General features: G+C 43.9%; 1 protein-coding gene across 2 annotated transcripts in view; it reads right to left on the minus strand.

Moving 5' to 3' along the window:
• The window catches only part of DTD1 (D-aminoacyl-tRNA deacylase 1), a 155,496-nt gene that overhangs the window by 114,475 nt on the left and 17,252 nt on the right, over positions 1–23,769 (minus strand). Inside the window, exons 4-6 of one of the 2 annotated variants that reach the window (XM_074406194.1) lie at positions 10,921–11,027; positions 8,621–8,625; positions 336–3,248 (exon numbers count right to left, since the gene is read on the minus strand). In XM_074406194.1, the coding sequence (XP_074262295.1) occupies positions 3,092–3,248; positions 8,621–8,625; positions 10,921–11,027 (269 nt within the window). In that variant the 3' untranslated portion in view covers positions 336–3,091. Of the gene's footprint in view, positions 1–335; positions 3,249–8,620; positions 8,626–10,920; positions 11,028–23,769 lie in introns of those variants that run through there. The other variant, XM_039479668.2, reaches the window with a different exon arrangement.

Consider the following 23,769-nt stretch of genomic DNA (forward strand, 5'->3'; position numbering starts at 1 on the left):
AGCAAGAGGCACACTGGAGCCCACAGCAGGACAGCCTCCTCCAGTCCTGACTTCTGCACCGCCTCTGGAGTAGCTGCCTCCCTTCTGACAATGACTTTCCATAATTTCCAAGATCAATGAACACCAGGAAATATATTTTTCCAAAAATAAATCTTTCTTTTTCTGACAAGCTCCTATGACTGACATTTAGCAATTTCCCTGAAAATATTAGCTACAATAATATACATAAATCAAATTCAATATACATGTTTCTTAGGCTTTTTAGTGTCTTTTTATAATTAATGTTTTTGTATTTGGGTAAAAAACTGGGCAACAGTGAAACATCTGGCTTCATGTTGACCTGGAAAAAGGAGCCTGCTTCCCCGAACTTGTTTGCTTTTTTTCAAAAAAAAAAAAAAAAAAGAAACCATCAAACAAGTTCTGGCTTTTGTGTGCAGACTGTGCCCAAGGATCCCTAGGAACCAGGGGTGAGCATCCCACTCCTTGATGTCCAATGTCTGATGTCATCATAGAAACTCATGCCACGGAATCCCTCCATCATGCTGGCCTTGGAGGCAAGAATGGGGTCATTCTTGCAGTGAACCGTGGGAGGCTGAACTTTACAGTATTACCCCCTAATGCTCAAGCCACAGTATGAAAGAACCACATGAGTCACTTACAGAAAAGCTCTACTGTGGAAGGCAGAACACAAGAGTGGTCGAGGGCCTCCAAAGTGTATCTAGAATCTTTCCACAACTCCTAAATGTCCTCTCTGCCACCCTGTCACAGGCCACACATCCCCCTATCCCAAGCCTAAACTAAACCCAGTCTCATCCCATCTCTGCAAATACATGTCAGTGCTCTCAACATTCTAATAAGTCTTTGGCTTACTAAAAATAAAAGCCAAATTCCTTACCTTGGCCCATGAGGCCTTCTTCCATCAAGCCCAGGTCAAAGCTCTGGCCTCAGGTCTTGCTCCTCTCCCTGTCACCCTCCAAGCTCCAGCCACACTGGCTTTTCTTCCACCAGTCACCCTAGAGCTCTGCATCTGCTGACCCATCTGTCTGGCACATGTGTCCTTCAGTCTTCACTGGCTCCCTCTTATCTCAGCATCCTTCCCTAGTGCTTGTGCCTAAGGGGGCCTCTACCCAGCAGCATTCTCTACACCTAACCCTGTTTGATTTCTTTATATCATCAGAATCTAAATTATACTTGTTTTTGTTTGTTTCCCTACTAGAATGGAAGCTTCATGAGGGTACAACGTTGGTTCAGTGCTGGACCTACATGCAGGGTCAGCACAGAGCAAGCACCCAATAACAATTTGCTGGATGAATGTATAAGATGAGTAGGTAGTGGACCGGTGAGTGGATAGATGAATGGATGGATGGATGGATGGATGGATGGATGGATGGATGGATGGGAAGGCAGATGGATGGACATATGGGTGGATGGACAGTGGATAAATGAACAAGCAAACAAACTAACAAACAAATGAGCATGAGCTTTTATTCAAGGGCATTACCACTATGAAATCCTTGCCACACCATGTGGTGGGGAGTCAAAGGCAGGAAGGAAAACCTCGCCTGGATGGGCACTGAGGTAAGCATTGTAAGTGAAGAGTTACCTATCTGAAAAGGACCTTAAAAGATGGGGATGTCAGCAGGTAGAGACAGGGAAGGAGTTCATTTCAGGTGGATGAGCAGAGACACACAGAAAATGTGATTCTTATTCATGAAACAGTAAATAATCTCCAGGAAACTAGTCTACAATTCACTGTGAAAAGCTTTTACCATGAACTGAATAGGTAATAATACACCATAAAATATGAGCCCTTAACAATTTCCCATGTGTGTTTAAACGTAAATGATCAGCCAACTGCCCATCGAAGCTTCCACATTCATGTATTTCATTAAATTATAATTTCCATGCAGAGGCTAAAATGTCAATCATCCTGGGTTTTTATTCTAGTTCCATTAACACTTCGACAGATGAGTAAGGCATTCCATGTCTGGTACTCAGAAAGCCAAGAAAACTATAAATTACTTTTGAACTGCAAGTCTTAAAGAGGCAACACCGCTGCAATCTTGCCCAGCCATTGAGCAATCCACATGTTGGGCTCCTCTCTCTTAGGAAAAAAGTTATTCCCCCGCCACGTACCTCAGTGTCACCCAGCAGAGCGGCCAATCATCAATCACTAACGTATTGAGCTGTTGTTGCTGCATCGGCCTTTCCTTCACACATCTGTAATTGTGTTGAGAAGGCACCACACTCTGGGAACATTTTCATCACTGCCTGTGCGGTGGGGGGAGGGGGTGCTGGGTGACTGAGGGCTCGTTGATGAATAAGAACAGTCTCACATGTGACCTCAATAATCAAGCCTAGCCATCTTGCTTCCTGGCAGCTGCAGGAGCATAGGTTGTAAAGTATTTTTAGACATTTGGGAGTGGGGAGGGGAGGGCAGGGTGGTCCAGAAGAAACCAATGCCTGGAGCAGATGATCATGGCAAGGCCTGATTGTCTCTGTTCCAGTAGTTCTCAAATGTCAGTGTGCTTCAGAGCACACAAAGGCCTGGTTAGAAACATAAAAGGGCTACTCTTCTGCCCTCCACATCCAAACACACCAGGAATTCTCTTTCAAAAAACCTGGGTGCGCCCAGGACTCTGAATTTTAGTAAGCACCCTGGGTGGCTTGATGCCAGTGGTCCTCATTCTGCCATTTGTATACCACAAGGCCCTGGGCTACTTTGGTAGAGAAAGAATATATAATCTCTGCACACAACAGCCCCCAGTTCAGCAGCATCTTCACTTCTTAGGACCTGCGGAGAATGTCACAAAAGCCCTGGGCCCCTTTCTCCCAGCAAAGGCACTTGCACACACACAAAACTTGTGGGATAAGCTCAGACCAGTCTGTGAACCCCTAAGGGTCTACTTGATTCAGTTCACACCTGGCCCATCCTAACCTTCTCTTAGAGACTAAGATTTAAAAAGGTAACTACCGGCCGGGCGCGGTGGCTCAAGCTTGTAATCCCAGCACTTTGGGAGGCCGAGGCGGGTGGATCACGAGGTCGAGAGATCGAGACCATCCTGGTCAACATGGCGAAACCCCGTCTCTACTAAAAATACAAAAAATTAGCTGGGCATGGTGGCACGTGCCTGTAATCCCAGCTACTCAGGAGGCTGAGGCAGGAGAATTGCCTGAACCCGGGAGGCGGAGGTTGCGGTGAGCCGAGATCGCGCCATTGCACTCCAGCCTGGGTAACAAGAGCGAAACTCCGTCTCAAAAAAAAAAAAAAAAAAAGGTAACTACCTCATCAGTCACTACAGACTATACCTATACTGCAGCATGTTGGCAAATATCTCTGTGTAGATGAATGTTTTATCTACCTTTAAAAAAATTATAGCAAGAGCTGCATTTTTTTAGATTTCTATCACTTCCAGATCATTCTTCTCTCTCCATTACTAATGCAAATGTTTGGGCAAGGTTTTCTACAAAACACCACTGACTAGAAGAATATTTTTCTACAATTGAATTCCCAATTAAAGTATTGAGTCTGTGTAACTAAATTATTGCTATGTACAATGTTTAGTAAAATAAATCCATGGAAGGAAAAACTCTACTTCTCTCCCTTGAGAATAAAAAGGATGCTGTTAATCGTTGGTAGGTCAAGTCAGTAAGGTAAAGAATTTGTTTTTTTAACACACACACAAATGAGATTATAAGATTAAAATAACTAGGAATCTGCCCAAAACACATATACAGGAACAAACAAATAAAGCCCTTAAACCTTAAAGGCACTGCCCCATTAGTGTCCTGAGAGATTCGTTTAAAGCAAAACAGATGTTTTGTTTTGGTTGGAGATTAGAAATGTCTTATGTGTCAATGGTAGAAGAGAAACAGATCTAGTTTTTAATTTACCAGCCATACTCCAATAGCAGAGAAAAAACTCTTTCCATTTTTTGCAATTTCCTTAACCTGTGCTATGGATTTAAGATGGTAAGGTGAAAGTCAATTGATTAATCAACTCATCAGTGAGTCCCCAACAGAGACAGTCATGCCAGCCTTATAAAGTCTTCTTTTTAAGTTAACATGAGCTGACAGGACAACCATCTATTTCGAAACAAATTAAAATGATAAAAGTGATCCCTTGCAGTTCTCCACTAGGAAGAAAAACATCTACTAAGCTCCCACCCTTCCAAACCCAATATTCATGTAATAGGCAGGCATTCCCGCAAGCACTGACAAGGACTCAGGATAAATTCTGACGAGGCAGAGCAGTGAGGCCAGAAGCCCACCCACCTCTACACCCAACTCACTCCCCAGATGGTTGAGCTGATCTCATAATTCATAGAAAGCAGGTGTTCAGACAGAAAGGATCAAAAAAACCAGGTGCGATTCCACGTGCGGTGAGAAGTCTGGCCAGATGGCAGCCTAGCCCTGGTAAGAGGCCGTCCATGCAGCGGCCTAGGTCCCAGAAGTCAGCGTCACTGACAAAGCCTGCACAACAGCAACAACAACTCGGTAATGAGGAAGCTTTGCTGAGTTGCCACTTCCGTTTTGGTGATACTTTAGCATAAACAAAGCTGGACTCTCAGTCAACATTTGTTCAATAAATTAATATGGCAAAATGAACTGATACGACTGGAGTAATTGACAGGATCTGGCTACCATCTTGGCAACCCAACTTTAAAACATACTCCTGCAGCAAGTCGACAACTCGAGCTTGGTTCAGGCCATGTGAACACTGAAGCTGAAACCAACTGCAATTAGAGAGGTAGAATCTAGAATTCAAGCCTAAAAATAGAGTGAAATGGAGTACATTTAAACAACTGTTCTTCCATGAAGAGAGGCAAAGTTATTAGCAACAACATAATTCTTCCTCATAATCAGAATACTTCTCATTTGATTTGTCCCCCAAACTGAAATATGTAGCAAATGAGAGTCCCCCTCTGTCCACCTGTGTGGATGGGGCCGCCTGGTAGAAGCAAGCCACCTGTGTGCTCCTGTGTCCTTCATTTCACCTCTGGATTCCACAGCAGGTAATGAAAAGGCTGCCCCTGTCACTGGAAGTATAAATAAATGAAACTTAGTGGAATTATTTTCCCCCAACCCCTCTTACCCTACATATTTCTTTCAGATCCTACAGAGGCCATGAATGTCTCAATCTTGACATTCCAAGGTCTAGGCACAGGGATGAATGCTTGCTGATAACACAATTATACAGAGAAAATTATGGACAAGCAATGGTGATAACTCAGAGGAGCATAAAATTAATAGCTCTGTAAAATCAAAGGCACCATGTTTCACTAGCCAACTCATCCCAGTGATTTGTCAATAAACAAGTCAGTTAACTCAAATATGTATATTTGAAAGTTCTTTTTTTTAGCTCCTTTCAACATTTCCAATTAATGATATCTTCAGTGGCACTAAATAAATGAGAATGTAAATAATTAATGGCTATGCTATGACCTAGGTGGGCCCTAGTCCCCAGGGAAGAGTCCTTCAATTACCAAATGTTTCCCCTCACCAGGAAAAACTCCTTCTGGTCCCCCATCCATGTGAGGCTCAGAAAAACAAACCCTACTCAGGGGAAGGGTACTTAAGATTAAAACGAGAAAAAATAAACTTCTACCATAGAAGTGTCAGGCCAGGGTACTAAAATCTCCCAATTAGCCACCAACGGAAGAGCTCATGCACCAGCAATTGTGCACGAGGCAACAATAATCAGGATGTGCCTACCAGAATCATGTTCTCCGGTAAAGAAATGCAACAGAAAAAACAGCTGTCAGTTGGTTCTGCTGCTGCTTCCATGTCCTGTTCCCTTTGGAAATATGTCCTTTGGAGCAAGAATGTAATGCTGTCCTTCCAACTTCTCACTGCCAGGACAGAGTATGAAACCCACGCAACAGCCTATAATGTGATGGGTACACTGCACGGAAAACATGCAGACGCCGCAGCAGCTGGTTCTGCAAACAAGCAGCAGTCCAGTTAAGAAAGGCAAACTGCTGGTTACCTTTACCAGCCCAGTCTTCACCAGCAGTAGCTGCATCACATAAGTAGAGCTCTGAGACTCCTGAAAATAAGAATCTACCCCGATTTGAAGTAGAAATGTGAAAACAACAAATGGGAATCCCTTCTACTTTCCAAATCCTTAAAAGTCAGCTAAAGCCTCCAGTCCCCGGGTGGCCCGCCCGGCTGAGCAGCAACAGCAGTGGCAATGGCCTTTTCTGAACTCGGGACATTCACAGACACCACAGCCCGCCAGCTGTGAGCACCATTGCTAAATAAACACCACCCCTCCCGCCCACACACAGTCCTGGGACAGGGCAGTGAATGACACTCAGGGAGCTTGAGTTTTACAAGTGGTGTGGACCATGATAGCAGATTGTGTGAAGTATGTAAAATAAACCATCACACCAACAGGGCAGCGTAGCTGATGGGGCTTCCTGGGAACTGCAGGGGTCAGAGAATCTTAGAGAAGGAGGAAACCCTGGAATTGAGACAAGAGCTCTGAAGTAGAAAAGAGCTTGACTTTCTTTCTTTTCAGCAAGGGAGAGGAGGCAGCAGCAGATGCAGTAGGTGAAGCATAGGGACAGAGGAAAAGACAGCCACAGAGGAAGCAAGAGGGGGCCACGGACACCTGGTCACTCAAGCCCTGGGAAATGACAGCAAGGAGTGCAAGCCTTCAGCAAAATGCACTGGGAAGGCACTGAAGAGTTCTAAGGAGGAGCAGGAACTGCATGGTCTTGTGACCGTTCCTAAGTTGTCTTATGCTGTCCACCCCTTTCACTGTCATTAACCCTTCAGGTTTATGTTGCCCAAAATCCATCCCCAGCTGCACAGGTTGGGCAGCAGCAGTTCCTTCTCTTCCTCACAGTGCTTAGCACACCATCATATACCAAAATGACACCTGATGCTTACCTAACACACAAATGCACACACAGACACACCCACATGCACATACACATGGGCACACACATACACATACACACACGTATACACATACATACACATCTGCACACATACATATGCATACATATACGCATACATCCATATACACACACACATACATTGTTCATTTGCTCAGAGAACTTATTTATATTTTAAAAGAACATGCTGAAACAATCATTTTTCTATAATGTTAAAATTTACCAAAATAATCATTTTTCTGTAATATAATTGTAGCAGTTTTCATTACTGATTGGAATATAACAGAAAAATAAAACACTGAGAATTAAAAGCTTAATTGATAGAAACATATGTTTATCTATCAGTAAAAAGAATTTGGCTGTGCTCTTCCTAACAATACAAAAGCAAGCAAATTAGCTACTTGATCCAAGAGGAAGGAAGCTCCTTCTAATTGAGAAGAAAAGGCAGAGAGAGGCCCCAGGCACTGGCCAGCACCAACCTAACACGGGCCCCTTCCACGCCTATCCGCCGCCACCTACTGGACAGCTGAGGGCAGAGCGCAATGCAACGTGCAGGGTCTGAGGCTTCTCGGGATCAGGGAACTGGTCCACATAAATGAAATTGATGCAAGACAATGCGTGTATTTGAAGAGAAAACTCCTGAAGGATTCAGAAATAAAAGTCTTTTTTATCCTTATAAGTTAACATGGCTCACTAGAAGTTTTAAAAAATGCCTACTTGAGGATTTTTTGATTTGGGGAGGGGAGTTTATGGAATAAGGTGTACAACATGATGCTTTGAGCTACACACACAGTGAAGTGATTACTACAGTCAAGTAAATTACAGTCTGGCATCTCACACAATTACCGTCCTTTATTCTGTGCGTGCTGAGAATTCCTAAATTTACTCCCTTAGCACATTCCCAGTGCACAATATGATACTACTGACTGCAGTCCTCCTGGTGTACATTAGATCTCGAGACTTACTCATGTGAAATAACTGCATCTTTACACCCTTTGACCTAAAAAAGAAGAGGTACTCGTTGAAAAAAAGCTGAAGATTCTAAAGGCAAAATGCATTATTCTACCATTTCCAGAAAAATATTTAGAATGAAAAAAAAGACTAAAATTTTTCTCCAGATAGAGCTAAAGCAGAATAATAAATCAAAACTATGGACTAAAGATCAAACAAAACCAGAGGGAGTAGCCAGAGGAATACCCAGAGGAATACCCAGAGAGAATGGCATTCTGGAAAACAAGACTCCAACCACTTCCAGGGGCAGGTGCGCAGCAGTGGCAAGAAAGGGGTTCTGAAAAATGGGCATGAAATAAAGCAATGTGAAGTCACTGGTACCCTCAGCAAGAGCCTTTACAGACCCGAGGACACTGAGGCAGAGCGGAAGGGAGGAGATGGAGGCATTTCTCAACTGGAGACATTTGGGCATATTTAAAAGTCAATGGGCAGCCGGGCGCGGTGGCTCAAGCCTGTAATCCCAGCGCTTTGGGAGGCCTAGGCGGGTGGATCACGAGGTCGAGAGATCGAGACCATCCTGGTCAACATGGTGAAACCCCGTCTCTACCAAAAATACAAAAAACTAGCTGGGCGTGGTGGCACGTGCCTGTAATCCCAGCTACTCAGGAGGCTGAGGCTGGAGAATTGCCTGAACCCAGGAGGTGGAGGTTGCGGTGAGCCGAGACTGCGCCATTGCACTCCAGCCTGGGTAACAAGAGCGAAACTCCGTCTCAAAAAAAAAAAAAAAAAAAAAAAAGTCAATGGGATAAGATGGATGACTGTGAGAGGCAGACTGACCCGACAAGAAGACAGAGGGCTTCTGTGAAGCTGCCGAGGAGGTAGGAGGGGAGAGCTCCAAAGCCCAGGTTGGTCTAGGCCCACAGACAAGCAACCCATCAGTCACACAGTGCCCCATCTTCAGAAGGGCCCCACCTTTGGTTTTATGCCCTGTTGTCACCATCTTGAAATTCTTAATAATTTTTGAACAAGGGGCCCCACATTTTCATTTTACACTGGGCCTCTCAAATTATGTAGGTGGTCTTGGCCCAGGGGAGAGGCTGGCCTGAGCCCAGGAAAGGGCAGCTCTGCTACCATGGTGGTAGGAAGGGGATAGAGAAGCAGGGCCAATGCCATCTGCTAGCTTATTTTCCTGCAAAGCCGAAAGAAAGCTGTCTGCTGTGAATGAGCCAGGGACAGACAAGGAGAGAGAGGTTAGAACTTTATCTAACATGGAGACATCTGGTAGACTTCACCTTAACCAAGTGATAAGGCTGGTATCACCAATAACAAGTCAAATCAATACCACATACCTCCTGGTAGGATGCACTATGAAGGGCACAAGATCACTTTTGTGCTATTTCCTATTCCTATCAACATGCGCTACCCAAATATAATCATAGAAAACTCAATATGAGAAAATTCTACAAAATAATAGACTAGTACTCTTGAAAAGTGTGAACGTCACAAAAGATAAGGCTGAGGAACAGTCACAAATTGGAGAAGACTAAGCAGAAGTGACAATTAAATGCAGTGTGAAATCCTGCATTATCCTGGAGCAGAAGAAGGACATTTAAGAAACCTAGTGAACTTCAAATAAGGTTTGTAATGTAGTTAATGTAATAGCACTGTATCAACATTAATTTCAAAGTCTTGGTCATCGTGTTACAGTCATGTAAGATATTGAAATTAGAGGCAGCTGGATAAAAAAGTATATGGAAACTCTTTTATTCAACTTTTCTGTAAGTCTCAAATTATTTCAAAATAAAACGCTTACATTTCCATGTGGACTTTTGTGATTTTTTTAAATGTCATTAGTAATTCCAGGACCCTCAGTTACTACCACTGAAGTCTAGCCTACTGCATCAGACATGTTCCTCAATACAAATAGAGTCAGAAACTGCTGTGGTTTGGATTTGTGTCTCCACCCAAATCTAATGTCGAATTGGAATCCCCAGCATTGGAGGAGAGGCCTGGTGGGAGGTGACTAGATCATGAGGGTAGACGTCCCCCTTGCTGTTCATGTGACAGTGAGTTCTCACGAGATCTGGAATATCTGGCTTTGGCCAGGCATGGTGACTCTTGCCTGTGATCTCAGCATTTTGGGAGGCCAAGGCCCTCTAGTGGATCACTTGAGCCTAGGAGTTCAAGACCAGCCTAGGCAACACAGTGAAACCTCCTCTCTACAAAAATTAAAATGTGAGCCCAGCATGGTGGCAGACCCCTATAGTCTCAGCTACTCAGTAGGCTGAAGTAGGAGGATCGCTTGAGCCTAGAAGGTCCAGGCTCCAGTGAGCCATGATGGCCCCACTACACTCCAGCCTGTGTGACAGAGCAAAACCCTGTCTTTAAACAGGTTGGTTTTGAACCAACTTGGCTTTGAACAGGTGCCCAGCTTCAAGTTTCTATCGTGCTGCCCCCTTACCACTGCCTGTCACAGCCTGCCAGGCCCTACGTGTCTCTATCCAGTGAGTGCATTAATTAAGCCTTTACAAGTGTGCTAAGCATCTGTCATACTACATGGGTTCCAAGGACTATTACACATTTCCTTTCTCTATTTTAATTACTTTTTTTTAATGAAAGCTTACAAATTGGCAGCAAATCCAGGTCAGACATTGCTCTAGAAAAAAGGGGATTTACATCTACCCACACCAGGGACCAAACCCACTTCAGGTAACCATTTGGAATGGGTTACCAAGCCAATCTAGGGCCATTGCTCTGTTGCCACCCAGGGGCGGGTGGGTGCCATGGTACCTGGATAGGGAAAGAGAAGCCCAGAGGAAGAACCTGGCTCTGCACAGGACATGTCCTCTGGAATTCAAAGGCAGGAGAAGGCAAGGGAGAAGTGCTGTACCCACTCACCACAGTATGCAGGAGTACATTGTAAACACGATTCTTGGGAAGGCAGGTATTAAAATAAATAGGTTACATGAATGATGTATTTCCTCAGACCGAGGACTGTTCCAGGGACTAAAGAGATGTTACAGGCACCCAACGGACAGAGCCAGGCACCAGATTCCAGGCTTACCTGCTTTGGATCAGAGGTGGCAGTGCCAGGAGCCGGCGATTCCAGCTCTATGGTCACAGGCCCATCGTTCTGAATGTGCACCTGCATGTAGGCCCCAAACTTGCCATCTGAAAAAGCAATCCAAACAGTTATCAAAGATGGAGACCCCAGATTACTCTATCCAAAAGCACACTGCTTTAGTTCATTTTCATGCTGCTAATAAACACATACCCAAGTCTGGGCAAATTACAAAAGAAAGAGGTTTAATGGACTTACATTTCCTCATGGCTAGGAAGGCTTCACAATCATGGCAGAAAGTAAAGAGAAGCAAGTCAGATCTTACATGTATGGCAACAGGCAAAAAGAGAGAGAGCTTGTGCAGGGAAACTCCTGTTTTCAAAACCATCAGATCTTGTGAGACTTATTCACTATCATGAGAACAGCACAGGAAAGACCCACCCTTATGATTCAATTACCTCCCACCAGCTTCCTCCCACAAAACATGGGAATTGTGAGAGCTACCATTCAAGGTGAGATTTGGGAGGGGGCACAGCCAAACCATATCACACACCTAGATCAGCATGATACAAAACCTGGGTTACACTGAAGAAGGAGGTTGACTGGGAGGAGGATCGGCCAGTCAATAAAGGAAAAGCTGGCCAGCGCTGTAAGGAGGGATGGAAATGCAGGATTAAACAGCACAGCTGCTGCCGCATGCCCAACAGAATTGGCTAGAAATAAAAGGTCTGGTAACACCAAGGGTGGGAAAGAATGTGGGTTACCGGGACTGCACATTGTGAAAAGGCAAACACAGAGCATTCTGGAAGGCCATGTTTGCACTGTATGCAATAAAGCCCTCCATCTCCCTCCATGGAAGGTGCTGCTCTTGGGCCTGCTGGGACACAGGCAGGCCTCACACCCTGAGGTTCTTCTGCAACCTGGGTGACCACCATGAGTCTCTGTTCCTGCCACTACGACCTCACAAATTCCATCTCTGAGTCTTTCCTACCAGTGGTCCTTTGGAAGGACTCAGCAAAATGAGTATGCCAACAGACAGCTTTCTTTCCAGTGTTACTATACACAGTAACACTGGAAATTGTATTAGAAGCACCCAAGCCATTGGCCATGTTTATAAGCAAGATTAATCTAGATCCTACTGGGTAGCCAGAGGTGCTCAAATAATGATGACTTTCTTTGACTTCCTATCAGCTTGCAGTGGCCATTCAAATCAACAGAGCTTTTGCCTCATCCATGTCAGACTAACCAAAAAAACATCAGCTGGGAAGGAAATCATGTGTTTAATTGCATGCTAAAATTATGGCTACAATTAGTAGAAAATTTCAGTCACTGTACTCTTCAGGGAGGCTGAAGGCAGGCTCAGGAGGACAGGAATTATTTCCAACCTTGAATTTCTATTGCCAGGATATACAGCATATGCTTCACCTTGTTTATCATTCCAAGTAGCAAGAAATTTATTTTCTTTTCCTGTTTTTCTTCAGTTAAGAATAGAACTATTATGTAAATTTCCATCTGTACAGATGATAAATCCAAAGACATGTTCTAAGAGATCTTAAAATGGTAACATTTTTTCCAGTTCAGATCAAAGGGTAAAGGTCCCAGGAAGAATTATGCTAGCCAGGGAAAATAAACACATTAAACACACATACACACACACACACAAGCATATCTATAAAACGACATCTGGGCTCCTATGGCGATATAATCAAGTTGTTCTTAAATATTAAGTCCCAGCATTCTTTCTACCCAGAGCTGCAGGTTAAGCACATGTTAAACACGCTTGTGCTGTATGTTTAATGCAGGCAAACTCTCAGCTACAGCCTAACCACCCATGAACTCAACTCCAGTAGAACTTTCTAAGGCCCTGACAGCCACAAACCAGAGTGCCTCACTGCAGATTCCCCATGTGGCTGCAAAAACTGGTGCCCATACCCCTTTGGACAATGTTTCACTGACTTTCGCCACTGGCCAAGAAGGCTCGCACCACCTTTCTGTGCCCCAGTTTGTTCTGGCACAACAGGACAGTTGTCCTGGGATGGTTACAAGGGTGCACATAGATTAGTACACAGCTCAGCACAGTGAGTGTACAGGAAATCATAGTCATTATTATTATTATTATCGTCATGCCTACCACTGCCCATGCTAGTATATGAGCAAATTGCAGGGATGGGACAGAAAAACATTATGCCAAAAAAGTATGCCATGAAAGAAAAATTGGAAGAACAAAAGGCATGTACCATTGCTTCTTGGCCTGGCTGGGAGCAAGTCCATATTCTCTGCTCTCCAGAGCTTGCCCTGTGTGGCCATGACTGGATTGGTGCTCAGCCAACCTCTGGGGACCAGTAAGGGGCATGGGCACTAGACACTGACCATCAGGCCAGCCCATCTAAGCACATCCCCTAAAGGCAGTTATCTGCCACCAAGGAGGCATTCTCACCCCCAGGCTTCCTCTTTATTCTACTTTCAATCTCTTCAGAACATGAGCAGGCAGGAGGCTGTTACTGATAGAAAACCCAACTGTGTGCTACAGGCTGGGACATCAAGAAATAAAGCATATGAGTGGCATTGAGGGGTTCAAAATAAGCCTGGGGCCAGGCTGGAGCCACCACCTGCTAGAGGAGTTTGATCTGGATGTGCAGGATTGTGCCTACAGCCTTTGGGAGTGTGACTCTGGAAGCCGCTAGCATCCATGGTGGCTATGTCCTCAGGTACAGAGCTGCTTCTACAGAGACAGGAGTGTTCTTTGTCATTCTCAGTGCCCCAGAGGCTGGGCCAGGGCCAGTGAACCACCGCTGGGACAACACAGCAGCAGACGCCTGGCTCAAGGGTACCTGGAAAGCTGAGGCAAGGGCTCTGGGGTCATTGACAGAGACCAGTAGCTCTGGGAATGATATGTCCTAAGTGACTTGGTGATGAAAAGATCTGTTTTGTCACCAAATGGGCAAATTACAGGCCCTTTGGGCCCTGGCAGTTGATTTTCTCACAGTTTGAGGGCTAGGCCTAGGTCTGACTCTAGGCCACACTCAAGGCCATGGAGGGAACTGGAAAGGCAGATCTGGGCTATTGTGGCTTCTTCCCAAGCTTTTTTTTGGGGGGTCCAGAGATCAAGACCATCCTGGTCAACATGGTGAAATCCCAGCTCTACTGAAAATACAAAAATTAGCTGGGCGTGGTGGTGGGTGCCTGTAATCCCAGCTACTCAGAATTAGCTGGGCCTGATAGCGCATGCCTGTGTTTCCAGCTACTCAGGAGGCTGAGGTGGGAGGATTGCTTCAGTCTGAGAGGTCTAGGCTGCGGTAAGCCATGATCATGTTGCCACTATACTCCAGGATGGGTGACAGAGAGCCAGACCCTGTCTCAAAAAGAAAAAAAAAAAAAAAAAAAAGGACAAAACACATAAACAGTTAAGAGAAAAGGAAACACAGTCATTCAAACATCTGAAAAAAAATCTAACCACACTCTATACATTGAAACTATAATGGGCCATCTATCAGATGGGTGAAATTCCAGAAGTTCAAAATACACTCTGCCAACAGAGCTAGGAGAAATATGGCAGTCTCACACTGCAGAAAAGTGCAGTGCCTACAAAAGGCCAACTGGCACCATCTTCCCCATTTCTGAGAATTTATCCAACAGGTTCTCCCAACTGCATATGAAGCAGCATATGTACAAATGCATTCATCATGTCACTGTTGTTTTTAAAAGACAAAAATTAGGCCAGGCGTGGTGGCTCAAGCCTGTAATCCCAGCACTTTGGGAGGCCAAGGTGGGGGGATCACAAGGTCAAGAGATCGAGACCATCTTGGTCAACATGGTGAAACCCCGTCTCTACTAAAAATACAAAAAATTAGCTGGGCATCGTGGTGCGTGCCTGTAATCCCAGCTACTCAGAAGGCTGAGGCAGGAGAATTGCCTGAACCCAGGAGGAAGAGGTTGCAGTGAGCCGAGATCGCGCCATTGCACTCCAGCCTGGGTAACAAGAGCAAAACTCCGTCTCAAAAAAAAAAAAAAAAGACAAAAATTAGAAATAGCCCAGGAGTCCAACAATACAAGATCTATTAAATAAGCCAGGCTATGGTCCTGCCATAGAACAGTACATAGCACTTTAAGAAAGAGAGATTTAATTTGTTCAGAATAAAAGAAAAAAAAAAGAAAGAAGTCTCTATGAACTGCTATGAAAAGAATCTCTAGGAAACACTGTGAATTTTTTTTTAAGCAAAGACATAAAACAGTATATCACATCCTACCTTTTGTATAGCAAGGGAAATATTTTTAAAAATTCATATTTGTTCACATTTGCAAATGGATAGATGGATAGAAAAAATTAATAAAAGTGATTGCCTCTAGAGAGCAAGAGAAACAGGCTGGACAGAAATAAGAATGAGAGCAAATCTTTCCAATTCAGACCTTTTCATAGAATTTTGATATTTGAACTACCTGATCATACTACCTAGTCAAATATTAATTAGAAAAATAAAGTTAGAAGACTCACATCTCCCAATTTCAAAACTTACTACAAAGTTACAGTAATCAAAACAGTATGGTACTGTGTAAGGACAGAAACATAGAACAATGAAATAGAACTGAGAGTCCAGAAGTAAACCCTCACATATATGGTCACTTGATTTTCAACAAAGGTGCAAAGACCACTCAATGGGTAAAAGAACAGTCTTTGCAACAAATGGTAATGGGACAACTGGATATCAGCTTGTAAAAGAATGAAACTAGACCCTTATCTCACATCATATAAGAAACTTGGCCGGGCACGGTGGCTCAAGCCTGTAATCCCAGCACTTTGGGAGGCCGAGGAGGGTGGATCACGAGGTCAAGAGATCGAGACCATCCTGGTCAACATGGTGAAACCCCGTCTCTACTAAAAATACAAAAAATCAGCTGGGCATGGTGGCGCGTGCCTGTAGTCCCAGCTACTCAGGAGGCTGAGGCAGGAGAATTGCCTGAGTCCAGGAGGCGGAGGTTGCGGTGAGCCGAGATCGCGCCATTGCACTCCAGCTTGGGTAACAAGAGCGAAACTCCGTCTCAAAAAAAAAAAAAAAAAAAGAAAGAAACTTAACTCAAAATAGATCAGAGACCTTAATGCAAGGGTCAACGCTATTAAACACTGAGAAGAAAACATAAGAGTTGGCCGGGCGCGGTGGCTCAAGCCTGTAATCCCAGCACTTTGGGAGGCCAAGGCGGGTGAATCACGAGGTCGAGAGATCAAGACCATCCTGGTCAACATGGTGAAACCCCGTCTCTACTAAAAATACAAAAAATTAGCTGGGCATGGTGGCGTGTGCCTGTAATCCCAGCTACTCAGGAGGCTGAGGCAGGAGAATTGCCTGAACCCAGGAGGCGGAGGTTGCGGTGAGCCGAGATCGCGCCATTGCACTCCAGCCTGGGTAACAAGAGCGAAACTCTGTCTCAAAAAAAAAAAAAAAAAAAAAAAAAGAAAACATAAGAGTTAATTTTCAAGACATTCAAATTTGCCAAGGGTTGCTTAGACATAACACCAAAAACATAAGCACAAAATGAATAAAAAAGGGATAAACTGGATTACATAAGAGTTAATTTTCAAGACATTCAAATTTGCCAAGGGTTGCTTAGACATAACACCAAAAACATAAGCACAAAATGAATAAAAAAGGGATAAACTGGATTTCATTAAAATTAGAAAATTTCAAGCATCGAAGAACACTATCAAGAAAGTGGAAAGACAACCCATAGACTAAGAGGAAAAAGTCTACAAATCACAAATCTGATAAAGGTCAATTATCCAGAATATATAAATTACTCCTATAACTGATAAAAGAAAAATGGCTCAGAGCAGTCTGAACTCTGTGAAGTGTGCAAAGTTTATCAAGCCCAGAGAAACCTTCAGTCATGCCACTTTAGACTCATCCCCTAACTCTACCACCTCATCCCCATATCCACATCAATTGTTTAAGGGCATTTTGTTGCTGATAGCTGCCTCACCATTATCTTTATGTTCCTAGAATCTGTGATACAAAAAACAATGTATAGTCAATCAATAGCTTATGTTGTTTTAATGTAATTTCTTGGTAAACAATTTAGAAACTGCCTCTTAGTTTCTTTTTGAAAATCCACTTGTGGCCAGGAGCAGTGGCTAACGCCTGTAATCCCAGCATTTTGGGAGGCCAAGGAGGGTGGGTCACCTGAGGTCGGGAGTTCAAGACCAGCCTGATCAACATAAAGAAACCCCGCCTCTACTAGAAATATAAAACTAGCCAGGTGTGGTGGCACATGCCTGTAATCCCAGCTACTCTGGAGGCTGAAGCAGGAGAATCGTTTGAACCCAGGAGGCGGAGGTTGCAGTGATGGCACCATTGCACACCAGCCTAAGTAACAAGAGTGAAACTCTGTCTCAGAAAAAAAAAAAAAAAAAAAAAGAAAGAAAGAAAATCCACTTGTAACTGCTGCTAATCTGAGTGCATATTCATAGCAACTTGAATCTATGTTCCTGGGTTGCAATCCTCAAGGTTGGCCCAAATAATCTCTCTACTTCTATTAATTTTGCTTCGGCATCTTCATTTTAGGACAATATAACTTAGCAACAAAAAGACAAACAAGTCGCGCCGGGCGCGGTGGCTCAAGCCTGTAATCCCAGCACTTTGGGAGGCTGAGGCGGGTGGATCACGAGGTCGAGAGATCGAGACCATCCTGGTCAACATGGTGAAACCCCGTCTCTACTAAAAGTGCAAAAAATTAGCTGGGCATGGTGGCACGTGCCTGTAATCCCTGCTACTCAGGAGGCTGAGGCAAGAGAATTGCCTGACCCCAGGAGGCGGAGGTTGCGGTGAGCCGAGATCACGCCATTGCACTCCAGCCTGGGTAACAAGGGCGAAACTCCGTCTCAAAAAAAAAAAAAAAAAAAAAGACAAACAAGTCAATTTTAAAATAAGGGCTTGAGTAGACATTTCTCCAAAGGAGATATACAAATGGCCAACAACCACAATAAAAGATGCTCAGATGTTCAGTATCATTAGTCATTAGGAAAACATAAGCTAAAACCACAATGATGTACCACTCCAAACCTGCTAAAGAGGGCTATAATAAAAAAATATTTATTTAATGAATTAATTTTTAAAAAAACAGAAAATAACAAGTGTTGTCAAGGATGCAGACAATTGGAACCCTCATACACTGCTGGCAGGCATGTAAAATGTTCAGCTACTGTGGAACCTCCTCTCTAGGTTACACCACATGATCCAGCAACTTCACTTCTGAATATATACCCAAAAGAATTGGAAACAGGTGTTTAAACAAAAACTTTTAGACAAATGTTCATAGAAGCACTACTAACAATAGCCACAAGGTGAAAACAACCCAACTGTCCATCAACAGCAAAATGTGGTATATTCATCTGATGAAAATTATTTATAAAAAGGAATGAGGTACTGATACGTTCTATACATGAATGAACCTTGAACACATTATGTAAGTGAAAGAAGCTAGACACAGAAGGCCACACAGTATAATTCCATTTATATGAAATATCCAGAATAGGCAAATCCATAGAGACTAAAAGCAGATTGGTGGTTCCCAGGGTCAAGGGCAGGAGAGAATGAGGAGTGACTGTTTAATGGGTATGGTGTTTCCTTTTGAGGCAATGAAAATGTTTGGAACTAGATGGTGCCAATGATTGTACAAAGTTGTAAATGTACACTTTTAAATGGTTTTTACACTTTAAAATGGTTAAATGGGGCCGGTCGTGGTAGCTTACCCCTGTAATCCCAGCACTTTGGGAGGCTGAAACAGGAAAATCACTTAAGGTCACAGTTCAAGACCAGCCTTGGCAACATGGAGAAATCCCATTTCTACTAAAAATACAAAAATTAGCTGAGTATGTGGTGCATGCCTGTTATCCCAGCTACTCAAGAGGCTGAGGCAAGTGAATCACTTGAACCTGGGAGGCAGAGGTTGCAGTGAGCTGAGATGGCACCATTCCACTCCACCATGGGTGACAAAGGGAAACCCTGTCTCATAAAAAAATAAAATTAAATTAAATTAAAATAAAGGCCAGATGCAGTGGCTCACCCCTGTAATCCCAGTACTTTGGGAAGCCAAGGAGGGCGGATTCCCTGAGGTCAGGAGTTCAAGACCAGCTTGGCCAAACATAGTGAAACTCCATCTCTACTAAAAAAGACAAAAATTAGCCAGGCATGGTGGAGGGCACCTGTTGTCCCAGCTGCTTGGGAGACTGAGGTATGAGAATCCTTTAAACTCAAGAGGCTGAGGCTGCAGTGAGTTGAGATCGCTCCACTGCACTCCAGCTTGGTGACAGAGCAAGAACCCATCTCAAAAAAAAAAAAAAAAATTATATTATGTATATTTCACCACAATAAAAAAATAATATTAACAAATTAAGGAAGAAGAATAAATACTAAAAATGAAAAAGAAATGATTGAACTCAAATGAAAGGCTAAACTCTAGACTAAACATAAAAAAAGAATTGGCAAACTGAAAAGATTTACTCAGGACAGAAAAAAGAGAAAGAATGACTACAAGGCTATACCACTTAATGGTATTCATTTGCACAATAAACCCTTTGTTGAAAACTATAAAGAGAGAGCCAAGTAATTAATCAGTATTTCTGAATTTGAGTCTGGTGTAGTGGCACATGCCAATAGTCCAGCTACTCAGGAACGCTGAGGTGGGAGGATGGCTTGAGCCCAGTTCAAGGTGGCAGTGAACCATGATCACGCCACTGCACCCCAGTGGGCAGCAGAGCAAGGCCCCCAACTCTAAAATTAATTAGTTAATTAATTAATTAATTTGGAATATATATATATTTTCTTCTGAATTCATAAACCCTGAATCAATAAGGTTTTGAACTCTTTCCATTCCTCCTATTAAATGATTCAGACTTTTGCTTTCATCCCAAGTCACCTCACTTACTCGGATTCTAACAGCAGTGAACAGAAGTTTCTTTCTACTTATGCCTGTATCTTCTTTTAAAAACTGCCTTTATTTCTTCAAACTGAATTGCTGTTATAGACTCTTGGGCAAGGAAAAAGAGCTGACCCTGCAATTCATAACCAGAAGTGTGGAGAAAACTCAGAAAAATTAGATAAAAGTGAGGAAGGACAATAAGGTCAGGAGGGGGAAGAGCCCAGAGAGAATGGAAAGAATAGAAAGGTTGGCAAAGTCACCAAAATGGACCAGTCCTCACCTCCTGAGACTCAGAGGCATTCATCACACAAAATAACAAAGCGCCCACTGTGCATAGGCACGCTGCCATTATTGCAGGAGTCCAAAACCCCACCATACCACTGACACTGCTTTTTAAAAACTGTATTTTTTTTAGAGACAGAGTCTCACTCTATCACCCAGGCTAGAGAGCAGTGGCATGATCATAGCTTGCTACTGCCTTGCACTCCTGGGCTCAAGCGATCCTCCTGCCTCGGCCTCTCAGGTAGCTGAAACTACAGGTGTGCACCACCACACTCAGCTAATTTTTTTTTTTTTTTTTTTTAGAGATGGGGTCTTGCTATGTTGCCCAGGCTGATCTAGAACTCCAGTGCTGAAGTGATTCTCCTGCTTCGACCTCCCAAAGTGCTAGGACTATAGGTGTGAGCCACTGTGGTGGCTGACATTGCTTTTAAGGTGGCCACAATTATTTTAGGTAGGGGAAGGGAGAACTGGCAAGATCAGGTTGCTGTTCGCAATAGATAATCAACTAAGCAAATCAAGGAAATCATGAAAAGATAGGGTTTTAAAATGAAAGGGGATATAGTTTGCCATTTGGGAAGAGGGATGCTAAATTGTAGCCATGGAGACGATGTAAGCTTAAGACCAAAAAAGAGACATGCGGGAATAAATAAGGAAGTCAGTAAGCAAATTAGTGAAAAGAATGAAAGAAAAGGAAAGAATGACAGAAAATATAAACCCATTTGGCCAAAATCAGTTGGACATCGGTGTCAAACTTTTACACAAGAGCATCAGCCTGTACCACAATTTGCCAACCCTACAATTCATTAACAATGAAGACACGATCCCACGTTGCAATTTCCTAAATGTACAAGAAAAAGAATGCCTTTGGCATCACAGTCTTCGCCAAAGTATATAAAGCAGCCTTCCACTGAAAGTTCACTCATGCTGTTAAAATGCTTTAAATAGTAAAAAGGGTAGAAAATTAAACAAATCCATATAAATCAAGTACTAAGCAAAAAGCAAAAAAACAGTTTTGGTCTTCCAGCTCCTGGCACCTTTTCTTTGCATTATGAAGCAGGAGAGGTGTGGGCATCATGGACACCCCACAGAGCACATGGAGCAGAAGCAGTCATAAACTGCTGCTCTCCTGACATGTCTGTCCACATTTCCCTAGCTCTTAGATACCCACAACAAATCAAACCCAGCAGAAAATATATAGGTAATCCTTTTGAATACTATGGCAGCTTCTGATTTGCTGAACAAAGCTGACAGGTGACTGTTTTCCTGAGCCCATTAAAAACACCTCAGAGCTGGAACTAGAAGCTTGAGAGCAGAGGTCACTCTTCTCCAGTATTCCATTTTGGTATGACTTTTTTTTTTTTTTCTAACTATAAATGCATGTTTAGCACTCAATTTGGAGAGCGTTCAATGTCTCTTGTCAAACGGCGCCTTTGGCATTCATTTGAAGGCTAGAGATCCCTGGGGTGCTGTGGAGGACACAAGTGACCCAGTTTCCTGTGCCTACTCAGTCAGTCTAGGGACCCAGTAATGTATCCTCAAGCTTTAGCTCATTCTCAGTAGAGGGGAAGATATGACCTGACTATGCACTAGAGTTTTTCCCCTAAAGCAATGATTTGAGAAACAGTCATGAAAAGGGGAAAGTTCCACCCTTTGAGAGCATCAGGGTTATGAGATGTGGAAGACTAGAGATGGCTGCAAACTCTTTAACGTTCCTGCCATTGCAGGGCAGGACTGCATCCCCTCCCCTTGAATCTGGGTAGGCTGAGATGGCTTTAACCAACGTTATGCAACAGAAGTGAGGCTGTGCCACTTTCCAGGCCTGGTCTGAAGGGACCGACACATCTATTCCCGTCTTGGAACACCTGCTCTTGCAGTGCTCACTGCGGAGGAAGGCAACATGATGTTATGAAGCCGGCTGCTCTGAGACCACCAGGTTGGGAGGAACCCAGCAATGTGAGGAGGCCAAGGATGAAAAGAAGTGGGGAGCAGTGGGGGGAGGAGAGCAGAAAAGGGAAGAGGGTACACTGCGGACATTTTAGAAGCAAGAAAGGAAAGAAGGAAGGGATTGACAGAGAGTGGAAGAAAGAGTGAGCGGGAGGAAGGACAGAGGGAGGGAGGGAGCAAGGAAGGGAGGGAAAAGGTGTGCAAGCATAGGGAGCTTGCTGGGACACAGGAAGAGCCTCTAAATGGGCCCGCAAAAAAACACCTTCCGATACTACAGCCTGCAGCTTCTCTCATCCTTCTCATCTCAGCTTAAATACCTCTCCAGCTGTCTTTGCTGCTCACAAGCATAGAAGTCAGCCCGTGCACGAGATGACCAAGTTGCCAGATTGCCAACAGTTGTTTTTCAGCAGTATGATCTCTCTTCTACTCCTTCATCCAAGTCTGTCCCTGAACCTCTTGAACCTGCTCAGGCCAGTCACACACCTGCCTAGAGCTGGGCCCTCCAGCAGCTTTACTGGGGACCTGGCCATGAACTCTATCATTTCTCTAGCTGAAGCAGACAGCCAATCCTCCTGCCTAGATGTTCATCGTATCCCTACCTCATCTCCTGTGTAAAGAGGAGTACATTTTTATACACGCATTCAGGATATCACCTGGCCCAGGTTGTCCTGAGAACTGCACTGCCACAGGGCTGCTTCTTAGGGTGTCCAGCCATCCTAGTTTGCCAAGGACTTACGGGTTTCTGGGGATGTGGGATGCTCAGTGCTTGAGCAGGCGTATGCCGGGAAAACCTGACCTCTGCTCTGAGGCTGGCCTGTTCAGTTCCCCGGGTCATTACACCAAAAGAAGAGGCTCAGAGAATTTTTAAAGAAAAATAGGCTAGGTGCAGTGGCTCAGTCCTGTAATTCCAACACTTTGGGAGACCAAGACGAGTGGATCACTTGAGCCCAGGAGTTTGAGACCAGCCTGGGCAACATGGCAAAACCATCTCTATTCTTTCACATTTCATGTAAAATGTAAAAGAAAAACAGTAGAGATGATTCGAATTTAAATAACATGCTCCCTAGTGGCCAGTCAATATTTAACAAGGCGCAACAGTAAATATCCACGTACAAGCATAAAAATCAACAACATTCTGCATGGGTATTCGTTTGATGAGTCATGAAGATTCAACAAATGACCTAAACACAGATCAGATGGAATCACGCCCAAGCGCATGTGCAGCCACCACGTTAGTGCCTAACGCTGTTATTCATCCCTAACTCCCACAAAGCATGCATCGCACCACTCACCTCAGAAGGTTCTGACAACACTCGTTTCTGAAAGGAGAATCGCTCATATACAAGTGGTAAATGAAAGTGCATATACCACAGAGGCTGTATCTGGGCAGAGGTGGGTTTTCTTCGGCAGGGAGAGCCAGAACAATGGGAATAAAATGACAGCCTTCAGCAGAAAAGCCCTCGGCACTGGCAGCAGAAGCCCTTGACTGTATCTTATGAAAATAAAAACAAGCGCCTACTCCCTTCCAAACCAGCCATGGGACTTTAGTGTTCTGCTATTATCTCCGTTTTTCCCATAAGCCCTGAGAGTTTTAGCAGCAGTTTTGCAGAACAGGAGGTTTCTAAGGAACGTTTACCACGTTGCTGCAGAAACAGCCACACCAGTTCAGTACCTCTCTTCTCTAGACCGTGAGCTCCTTTAGGGCCAGAACTGCAC

The sequence above is a fragment of the Saimiri boliviensis genome, chromosome 9 (genome assembly GCF_048565385.1).
Source record: "Saimiri boliviensis isolate mSaiBol1 chromosome 9, mSaiBol1.pri, whole genome shotgun sequence".
In the NCBI taxonomy this organism is placed as follows: domain Eukaryota; kingdom Metazoa; phylum Chordata; class Mammalia; order Primates; family Cebidae; genus Saimiri; species Saimiri boliviensis.